Consider the following 11,590-nt stretch of genomic DNA (forward strand, 5'->3'; position numbering starts at 1 on the left):
TTACCCAAGAAAACATTTGATTAAGTCTAGTATCCATCTTGATTTTAAAAAATAGTCTCTAGCTGTTGGGAGTCAACAGACTTCTGTAAGGGGCCAGATAGTAAATATTTTAGAGCTAAGTGGAACTTTCATACATTTTTTGTGAGAATTCAGAATGGTAACTCCTAGATCTATACTCTGGAAGACTGTCAGTTTCTCATAAAGTTAAACATATACTGACCATGAAAAACTGTCAGTTTCTCATAAAGTTAAACATATACTGACCATATAACAGCAATCCCACTCCTTGATATTTATGCAAGAGAAATAAAAACTTACATTCACACAAAAATTTGTATATCTAAGTTTATTGCTGCTGCTGCTAAGTCGCTTCAGTCGTGTCCAACTCTGTGCAACTCCATAGACGGCAGCCCATCAGGCTCCGCCGTCCCTGGGATTCTCCAGGCAAGAACACTGGAGTGGGTTGCCATTTCCTTCTCCAACGCATGAAAGTGAAAAGTGAAAATGAAGTCACTCAGTCGTGTCCGACTCCAAGCGACCCCATGGACTGCAGCCTACCAGGCTCCTCCATCCATGGGATTTTCCTGGCCTTCTCTGAAGTTTATAGCAGTTTCATTCAAATTACAAAAGATTGCAACCAGCCTAAATGTTTTCAGCTGGATATTATGTAAACAATTATGATATACCATACAGTTGAACACTATTCAGGAATAAAAGAACTATTGACACATCTAATAACACAGATAAATCTCAGTGTACTGTACTAGGTGAAAGAAGTGAGACACAAGAAAAGCTATATACAATATGGCTCCATTTATAAGATATTCTGGAAAAGGTGAATCTACAGGGACATAAAAACAATTGTTGATTTCTCGGAACTGGGGGTGGAGAGAACTGATGATTGCAAAAGGGCACGAAGGAAATTTTTGGTGTGATGATCTATTCTGTAGTTTGATTGCAGTGGTGCTTGCATGACTGCATTTATCTAAACTCCTAGATCTGTACTACCTTAAAAATGGTGAATTTTATTATGTATCAATTCAAATCAAAGCAGAGGACATGAGGTAAAGATGAATTCATTTGATTATACTTAAAAAATTAACTTTTGGTAGATTTGATTGCTTTTTGTAAGGTATCAGCAAAGATACTTAGTTTTAGAAGCCTGCACAGGCAGTTTTTATTAATAGTTGATCTTATTTCATTTAAGTGCAGCAGAGAGGTCAAGCTACTTTCTTAAACATCGGGAAAACAATTTTTTTTTTTTTTTTTTTTGGAGAGAATGCTTCTTTATTTCAGAAAGACACATCAATTTTCAGATCAAAACAATTAGTTTCTTGGTTTTTCTTTCTCTCAATCAGCCTTCAAAGAGACCACACCAAAGGAAAGTCCATTTTAGGCAAATTAAGCTTTAGGATGCATACCTAGTAGATCTCACTGAAACCTCACCAAAATAAAATTTAAAAACAGTTTTGTACATAAGCTATTCAAGATTTGTCCAGTACTAGCTGCTGGAAAACACAGTGAGATGGCACTTTTATTAGAGACAGCAGCTTCAGACCCAGAAAAGTGGGAAGAGATAGTTAGATCAGTGGCAAAACATAATATTCTTTCCTTTCAGGAAAACAGTTTTTTTTATGCAGTTGAAGAGCAAAGAAGGAGCCAAATGCAAGCTGCTGCTGCTGCTAAGTTGCTTCAGTCGCGTCTGACTCTGTGCGATCCCATAGACGGCAGCCCACCAGGCTCCCCTGTCCCTGGGATTCTCCAGGCAAGAACACTGGAGTGGGTTGCCATTTCCTTCTCCAACGCATGAAAGTGAAAAGTGAAAGTGAAGTCGCTCAGTCGTATCCGACTCTTAGTGACCCCATGGACTGCAGCCTACCAGGCTCCTCGGTCCATGGGATTTTCCAGGCAAGAGTACTGGAGTCAGGTGCCGTTGCCTTCTCCGCAAATGCAAGCTAGGAAAGAAATTAAATGAAAGTTCCTTTTCATCTGAAACGTTTGACACATGTAATTTGTGAAAGATCACTTCCTTCACTAGTCATATTTTGTTTTACTTTATGTAGTTACCTAAAACATTTTCATAAACTCTGAAATTAACTTTTAAAGATGGCTGAGATTTGTTATTGAATTTACCTAGGTGTATTAGGGAGGATTTAACCCATCAGAAAGAAAGTACAGTAAAATGTGATCTGAATTAAGATCTTTAATTATAACTCAACTATTCCAGCTACTATTATAGCTCAGAAGGTACTGTAAATACTTTGAAGCAGAGGTAATTTGTTATTCTTCACCTTAATAAATATTCAAGTGCTTACTAAAAAGATTCTCTTTAATCAAAAAGTTCATTAAAGTAGAAAAGTATTTTTGATTTCTAGGGATTTGTCCAAGTGACAAAAACAGGACATTCATTACAGGATTATTTGAAATGGCAAAGATTGTTAACAACTCAAATGTATAACATTGAAAAATTGTGTACATGAAATTTTTGTCCATATAAAGGAATACTTTGCTGTTCCTAAAAAGCTGGAGAAAGTTTTCTGTATACTGACATGAAAATATGTCCAAAATATATTGATACATTGCTTAGTGAAAATGTTTTTTTAAAGACAAGTATGATTCATTTCTTAATAAATACATATATAGACACAAAGCTACTATAATATAAAATAGATAAACAACAAGGTCCTGCTGTATAGCACGGGAAAGCATATTCAATATCTTATAATAAACTATAATAGAAAAGAACCTGAAAAAGAGTAATATGTGTAATCAACTAATCAAGGCTTCCCTGATGGCTCAGATGGTAAAGAATCTGTCTGCAATGTAGGAGACTCGGGTTTGATCCCTGGGTCAGGGAGATCCCCTAGAAAAGAGAATGGCTACCTACTCCAGTATTCTTGTCTAGAGAATTCCATGGACACAGGAGCCTAACAGGCTGTGTAGTCCATGGGGTAGCAAAGAGTTGGACACGACTGAGCGACAACACTATACACACACACACATATATATACACACACATATGTATGTATAAACTAAATCACTTTTTTGTACACTAGAAACTACATTGTAAGTGAACTATAATAAAAAAATATGTAGACAGAAGTTTTATTTATATATATATATATATCTTTGAAGAAACTAGATGCATATAACAGAGGTTAATTCTCAGGGATGGGATCATGGAAATGTCTAAGTCCATAAATTTCCATAATGTTTGACTTTTAGATGGTAACCATGTTTAGTAATCAGGAAAAATCCAAAGATTAAAAAGCAAACAAATATAAAATAATTCCTTAGACTACGACAAGATTGACATGAAAAAAGGCAAGGTGGGTGGAAGTACAGGATACGAAGGTTCCATTTTATGTGGATTGTGACTGCTGTATTGAAGAGTTACTGTTAATATAGAAAGATATGTTGAGAATTGGATTGTGACCAGTCCTGAAGTGTGGAACCAAGAAATTTGGACTTCATTTAGTAGGCAGAAGGGAGTCTTGTGAGACTGCTGAGCAAGCAAGTGGTATGACCAGTTTTCTTTGAAGATCAGTCTGGCAGTAGTATGGTAGTTAGGTGGGAACAAACTGAAAATAGGAGCTCTAAGTAAAAGGCTGTTGAGGAGCAATGAGGATCTGGCCAGGTTGTAGGAATTAGACAAGTAGACTGACAATTAGGAGAGCCAGTGGCTATCTGCAAGTAACCACATACAGAGGCTGGTGGAGAGAGATGAGACAGGGACGCTTACAGCCTCAGCAACTGGGGGAATGTTGGTGACTTTAACAGACTAAGGGTCACAGGATGAAGATTTCATTTGGGGGAAGAACTTGCCACAATCTGCCTTTCCAGGCTCAATTCTTGTAAAGGGTGTCTAATGCATAAATAAGTGCTCATGTATGTTGATTGGATTTACCCACTTTGTATTACTTAAGCTATACCTGTTCACCATTCCTAGAACATAACATGCAGGCTTCTGGAAGAACATCAGTTAATAGTAATGGTGATACATGATGGTGAAGATGATAACAACTGTTGCTTATGTAACACTCTTCCTTTTTAATTTTTTTAAAATTTTAATTAATTTTTTTAACACCAAAAACATTTTGTATTGGGGTATAGCCAAATTAACAGTGTTGTAATAGTTTCAGGTGAACCATGAGGGACTCAGCCGAACATGTACATGTATCCATTCTCCCCCAAACTCCACCTCCCATCCAGCCTGGCACATAAAATTGAGCAGAGTTCCATGTGCTATACAATAGGTTTTTGTTGGTTATCATTTTACATATAGCGGTGTAACACTTATTTTCTGCTGAACTTTTTTCCCACGTCCAAGGTCACCTAACTAATACTTAAAGCTGAGACTTGAGTGGCAGTCTGCTTGAATCAAAGCCTGAGTCCTTAACTCCATACTTGTTCTCTCTCACGTAATTGGAAATGTGGCTCTGGAGCTCAGATTAGACATGCACTTAAGTAATTGTCGTATTCTAGCTGCATGTCCTGTAATCATATGTGTTGAGATGGAGCAATAATCTTTGACTTATAATTGCATCCCATAATTGTGATGAGCTTGGAGCAGAGGAAAACTATCAACCTAACACCCCCTAGGAAGTTAGCTTTGTGGATAACTGAGGTTAATGATTTAAATGTCAAAATTTACTTTTTAAACAGTTAATTATTCTGGTTGATACCTTTCTAAAGCATACTACATGTATATGGTTCTTGTTTTCTACAATGTGCATTTATCATTTTTACATGTATTTTATGCTCTCCTATTTTCTTGAACAGTGTATCCTGAACATAATTTAGTATTCACTTTATGATTCAGGGTTTTCATCATGAGCATATTCTTTTTACTGGATTTTGTAATATAGTAATCCTATCAGATACCTCAAGTTGATCATTATACTATGGCTTCGGGACGCAGGACTGTCCTTGTTTTTCTGGCACATTTGTTGTGGTAGGTGTCTTTATGTTCTCAGTGTGCAAACATAGCAGTTTTTTGCCCTTTTGCTGCTTCTTTAACTAGTGGGTTTTAAGAAGCAGGTTGGCCGTTCATTTCAGTTTTATGTAAAATAATTAGGTTTTGGATAAAGGCCTGAGGAACGTATCGTGAGCTTTTATAGCTTTTATTTAATATGTTGACTCTGAGATAAACATCTGGAAGTTTTGTGTGTTCACTTCTTGGTTCCTAGCTGCATAACTGGATGAAGCATTTTATTTTGTTTTTAAGAGCTTTTGGAGAACATTGCCTTTCTTTTTTAAACTTATTCCTTTAATGTAGAAATGATACCTAAAATGTAGTTAATCATCATGTGACTAGATGAAGGTTTTCTTGCACAGCTGACAGTTTTAAACTCAGAAATCCTTCCCTTGACATTGTTGAATAGATTCCCTTAGGTTATAAATGTGGGTTTGAAAAAATCATTAATAGTTGATATGGATGGACATGGCGCAAGATTGTTAAGAGGAGTATTAGTAATTTGGGATAGATTGTACTGATTATAATCTTGGCTGGAAGAAGCACAAGTTGGAATCAAGATTGCCGGGAGAAATATCAGTAACCTCAGATATGCAGATGACACCACCCTTCTGGCAGAAAGTGAAGAGGAATTAAAAAGCCTCTTGATGAAAGTGAAAGTGGAGAGTGAAAAAGTTGGCTGAAAGCTAACATTCAGAAAACAAAGATCATGGCATCTGGTCCCATCACTTCATGGGAAATAAATGGGGAAACAGTGGAAACAGTGTCAGACTTTACTTTTCTGGGCTCCAAAATCACTGCAGATGGTGATTGCAGCCATGAAATTAGAAGATGCTTACTCCTTGGAAGGAAAGTTATGACCAACCTAGATAGCATATTGAAAAGCAGAGACATTACTTTGCCAGCAAAGGTCCGTCTAGTCAAGGCTATGGTTTTTTCACTGGTCATGTATGGATGTAAGAGTTGGACTGTGAAGAAAGCTGAGCATCGAAGAATTGATGCTTTTGAACTGTGGTGTTGGAGAAGACTCTTGAGAGTCCCTTGGACTGCAAGGAGATCCAACCAGTCCATCCTAAAGGAGATCAGTCCTGGGTGTTCTTTGGAAGGACTGATGCTAAAGTTGAAACTCCAATACTTGGACCACCTCATGTGAAGAGTTGACTCATTGGAAAAGACTGATGCTGGGAGGGATTGGGGGCAGGAGGAGAAGGGGACAACAGAGGATGAGATGGCTGGATGGCATCACTGACTCAGTGGACATGGGTTTGAGTGAACTCTGGGAGTTGGTGATGGACAGGAAGGCCTGGCGTGCTGCAATTCATGGGGTCACAAAGAGTCGGACATGACTGAGCGACTGAACTGAACTGAGAGCAATCTCTTCATTCCATAAAATCTGCATCGCATTAAGATGCCAGCATATGTGTGTTCAGAGCAGAAAGCTTAAACTCATTTTCATTGAATTTGTTGCCTTCTGTACTGGCAGGTACTTAGTAACATATATACTCTGTGAAATACTGTGTTATAAAATACTTGAATCCATATTTGATTATTCGTGGTTAATTGAGGCCCTCCTCTCTGCCAGGCACTTTTCTAAGTGCTGGGGATACATCAACCTAAACAAACCAGAATCTGTCCTTGTGAAGTTTACATTCTAGTGGGAAGAGGCAGGCTATAAAGAGACAAATTACTACAGATAACAGGTGGAATAAGTGTTGTGGAGAAGAATCAGGAAGCATAAGAAATAAAGAGTGACTGTGTCAAGGGATTGCCATGAACAGAAAATGATATGCTGAATGAGACCTGATACGACAATGGTATTTGATAATTTGATGAGGATATTTCTTCCGGCAATAGAAGGTTGCTATAGAAGACCTCCAATCTTAACTGTGTTTCTGAAGTTTGTGCACATTTTCCTTCACTGTAATGTGATCTTACAATTGTTTGTTAAGTTAGTGAATAATGATCCTAAAGGAACAGATTTTGTGTGTGTGCTTGTGTATGTGAGAATTGCCTTATTTTCAGGTTGTTTTATTTAATAATGGTTCTTGGACAGCATTCTGGTGTTCAGCAACCGATATAGAATATTTGTCATTAAGTCCATATCAGTCTTAAAAACAAAAGACTGTTAACTTTAGAATTACATTTGTGATTAACTTGAAGTAACACATGATTATTCCATGGTGTCTGCAGATATAACTCATGCTGTGTGTGGTAAGGATTGAATCCTGTATCAGTGTTTGGCTAATTTTGTTTCTTCCCTTTTCCTCTGTTTTCTTTAATGGAAGAATTAGAGGCTATTTTCAAAACATAGGTATAAATATATTAATACTTTAAAAAATGGTGTGATTTTAAAATGCATATTTCTGTTCACCATTACAATTTTAGCTTTTAAACACCTAATATGTGCTATTATAGTCTTGTCATAATTTGTGTAAAATTTTTCTCAAAGGTTAACATTCTTTGTTTTCATATAAAATTACTTGTTTAACTATTTCCAGATGACATGCAGAATATACATATGGAAGATAAATCTTTAAATCTGAGTATGCCTGTGGTTACAGAAGAGGATGAAGAGAATGAAAGTTTTAGTGAAACAGGTACAGATGAAATTTTGTCAAATTCCTTGTAGAGCATCAAGGTTTAGAACCCAGAAGAGCATGACAACTGTGTGTTCCTGTGATGTTTTTATCTTTGGTACACTGGAGAATTTTACCATTAATCATACCATTAATCCTGACACTTAAAAGTAAGTGATAATACAGTAAATGGATGGATATGGAGTGGCAGCGGTCAGTGGTCAGTGAAGGAGAGGGAATACATCGTTATTAGTAAGTGAATATCTGTAACCATGAGGGTTTCTGAAATGTATTCCTAACAAAGGGCAAAGTTCACAAAGTGAGTTACTGGATATAACTTTTTAAAAAATACTTTATTGCTAAAAATTTCTCATTTCAAATTCTAGTAAATGTAAAATTTTCACCTATGAGATGATGATTGTAACTAAGTGGTAAATTGCACAATGTGAGTTAAAATGGCTATACCTTTTTGTGCTGCTGTGGTTTTCATAATTTATAATATTTATTAAACAATAGTTTAAATAACTATCTCTAATAATAATTACAGTAACATAGAGAATAAGTCATATTTAGCTGGCTAGGCTTGATATTTAGTAATCCATCAATGATAATGAATGTAATACATATCAAGAATCTGCCTAATGACTTTTCCATTTTGGTGCTGTATTCATTCAGCAAACATTTATTGAGTGCCTATTATGTTTGAAGTAGTTAGCGAGGTATGGGAATATAAAGATATATAGTACAAGAGTTTTAAGAACTGTTTTATTTTGATCACAGTGAATAGATCTGAGGAGAGTGAGTGGGTCATAGTGGGCCTAAGGTACTAATGAATCAGATCAGTCCAAGTTCCAAAGAACCTTATGGCTTAGCGTGAAAAAAAAAACGACCCAGTACATTATGGTAAAGAGGGTGCTATGGAACCATACGGAAGACAAAGACAAGAGAATATTTGTTGCTTCAGAAGTCTGAGTGCTTCTGTGATTTGCTTGTGTCAGCGTAAAACAGTTCTTTATAATCCTATATAGTCCTGTATAGTTTCAGACTATAGTTGCTTTCTAGTTTTGTCGCAAGTAAACAAACACGTGTACACTTTTATGGCTACCTGGCAAGTCACATTCTAAACTCTATCAGAGTGCGAGTTTTTAAAATTTGGTTTTTATTAAATACATAAGCATATAATTTAATACTTAACAATTTTATCATACTGATTATAAGAAATCATGGACTTCTGACATTGACTCCCATTTCTTATTCCCTGAGACAACCACTTTTAACTCTTTCGTAATTTGGCATTGACCTCCATGTTTCTAAATAGCATGTTTATATTGTCACTTATTCATATTTCAGTTCTATGAATTATCTGTTGACTTCCCACACTGAGGAGGATGAGGATTTAGTTTTCGTTAATGTAACAGGTGCACAACATAATGGATATTTCTGTGCACTACAAGGTGGTCATGAGAGAGAGAGATATATGTGACGGGTTAGCTCTGTCACCATACGAAGATGGTACAGTATAATAATTTTATATATTCTTCACCTCCCAACCCAAACACATGATACTTCCTATCCCCCATCCTCCAAGTATAGTCATTATTTTAGTTACGTGAGTATTCAGCATTTATGAAACATTATTAGCAGTAGGGCCATCTAACATAATCTGTGATTCTCCCTTAATCTGAGCATTTATTGTTGGCCTTAGAGAGTTAATAACTTTTTTGCCTTATTAATTTGTTTCTTTATGTACTTATCACTAGTTTATCCTCAGACTGTTGCTTAATGTATAAGCCTTCCCCTTGAAACACTTGAGCACATTAGGCATTTTATCATTGTCATCTTTTTAAGGAGGTCTCCACCGGGTCTCAGACTTGCTTTATATACTCTTGGCCTGATGCTGCTGCCTTCCAGGAATCTGTTTTCTTTTTCTTCTTAATTTTGTCTTTGTCTTTTCTCATTCCTTTTTCTGTCATCTTCTTTTAGTTTTCATTGATGGGGAATATTTCTTTCTTCTGTGTCTTCCATAATTTTCATGTTTTGTATCTTCTGTTATTTGCTTTGTTTTTAATAATCAGTGACTTTAGGCTCTCGACTGTTTCTAGATGGAGACTTAACTTGGGTATTGGTCATGGAATGTGCCATGGTAGCCAAAAAGATGCTACCTTTTTGGTATGGTGCTAGTGTTTTGGGCCAGTGCTAACAGAAAGTGACTATGTCAGGTGGAAAGCAGTTGACATCTCAGTCACTCTGTTAGCGCTGGCCCAGATACTGTTCCAATCTGGCATGCTGGGCCTATACTAACTATAGGGAGGGCATACCCATAGGAAACGACCTCCAAGTAGCTTATTATCAAGTAGCATTTAGGATGATTGGGATCTACATTAGTAAGTCTACAACTGCAATGTCATTTTGAAGGGAAAAACTCATGTGTATGTCAGGTTTAAGATGTCTTGTATCATTGTTGTGAAGGTGTTCTTACTGTTATACCAACCTATTTAGTTTAATGTGTGTTATCAATTAAGTATTCTTTTTTAGATCTGACAGACGCCTTAATTTTTTGTCTTTAGAGTTCACAGCACCCAAGAGGAGAAGAAAACAGAGAACAAAAAGCTAGGCTTCCCATTCCAGTATCCTTGGACTTTCCTGGTGGCTCAGCTGGTAAAGAATCCACCTGCAAAGCGGGAGATCTGGGGTCGATCCCTGGGTTGGGAAGATGCTCTGGAGAAGGGAAAGGCTGCCTACTCTAGTATTCTGGCCTGGAGAATTCCATGGACTGTATAGTCATGGGGTCGCAAAGAATCAGACAGGACTGAGCGACTTTGACCTACTCACTTACTCACATGTAAATGATTAGTTATTTTATATCTACAGTTGGATAACAGATTTGTTTATGATGTATATTAACTATTTTATATATTATGTTGTAAAGTGCACTAAAGTTTTTGCCTTATTTGCCTTATTTTTGAATATTTGAGACAATATAGTCAGCTTATATGATTGATAATTTAGGAAGCTCAGTTTCTACTTCTATAATTGATTAAGTATCCTTTGATGCTTGTTTTAAAGCTCCCTTTGGCCTAACATGTCAGTTTGTATACATGCATGTTTGTGTATGTGTAGATATATCTATGTATGTGTCCATTTATGCATATAATGTGATTAGTTAACACACTGGGTACAACATTTAAATACTGATTATTTCTAGTAAAACCTTTAAGAGTGGTAATATATATTTCAGAACATGTCTGTGGCACAGAAAGTTGGTACTCGAAAAACAAATTCTGTAGCTTTGTGAATGTGCCTCTCTGTTAATTTCTCATTTGAGAGATTTAGATGGAGATTGCTTCAGCCATACTGTTTGAATTGCTGCCAGTAGCAGACCACCTCCACATCATGTGGCTGGCTCAGCCTGTCTTAAAGTTGATTATACTCCAGGTTGTTTTCCCATGTGGTATGTTCAGGAATTCTGCAAATGCCCTGTGAGTGAAAATAACTAATGCTAGCCCAGATAAAAATTTCATTTATTAGAATCTGTGCTATAATGTTAGCTGTGAAACAGAATTGTTTCCCTTGGCTGATTTCAGATTTTTCTGATAATTGATGGACAGTTTCTATGATGTGTTTACTGGACAGAGCTTCTAGGGTTTAAATATTCTAGCATTGGGGCATGCAGAGATGTGGATCCATTACCTGGTGACTTATATACCAGGTTATTTGCTAAGCTCTTTCTGATCATTAAACTTTACAAACATTGTATAACCAAAACAGTGAGTTTCCCTGTTATTTTTTCACTACAGTACTTTTAAAAGGTATCATTTCATTTGTACGATTAAAAAACTGTTATCTGTGGATGATAAACGCCTTGCCCACATTCACGAAGTTAGTGATGCACCTAGGATACACACACAGGGCTCTGGCTTATAATTTCAGAGTCAGTTTTATATAAGCCAACACAAGTGGAAATCCAGATGGACTGAAAGCAGTAAAACCCAACTTCAGATGGCGTAAACGGTAAGGAAAGTTTATTTGAAACCAGTTG

General features: G+C 36.5%; 1 protein-coding gene across 2 annotated transcripts in view; it reads left to right on the top strand.

Annotated features, from left to right (window-relative positions):
* Positions 1–11,316, top strand: part of SNAPC1 (small nuclear RNA activating complex polypeptide 1) — a 29,628-nt gene extending 18,312 nt beyond the window's left edge. The window contains exons 9-10 of one of the 2 annotated variants that reach the window (XM_019969025.2): positions 7,474–7,572; positions 10,119–11,316. In XM_019969025.2, the coding sequence (XP_019824584.2) occupies positions 7,474–7,572; positions 10,119–10,165 (146 nt within the window). In that variant the 3' untranslated portion in view covers positions 10,166–11,316. Of the gene's footprint in view, positions 1–1,618; positions 1,766–7,473; positions 7,573–10,118 lie in introns of those variants that run through there. The other variant, XM_070797697.1, reaches the window with a different exon arrangement.
* Positions 11,317–11,590: the final 274 nt, after the last annotated feature.

The sequence above is a fragment of the Bos indicus genome, chromosome 10 (assembly GCF_029378745.1).
Source record: "Bos indicus isolate NIAB-ARS_2022 breed Sahiwal x Tharparkar chromosome 10, NIAB-ARS_B.indTharparkar_mat_pri_1.0, whole genome shotgun sequence".
Taxonomy (NCBI): domain Eukaryota; kingdom Metazoa; phylum Chordata; class Mammalia; order Artiodactyla; family Bovidae; genus Bos; species Bos indicus.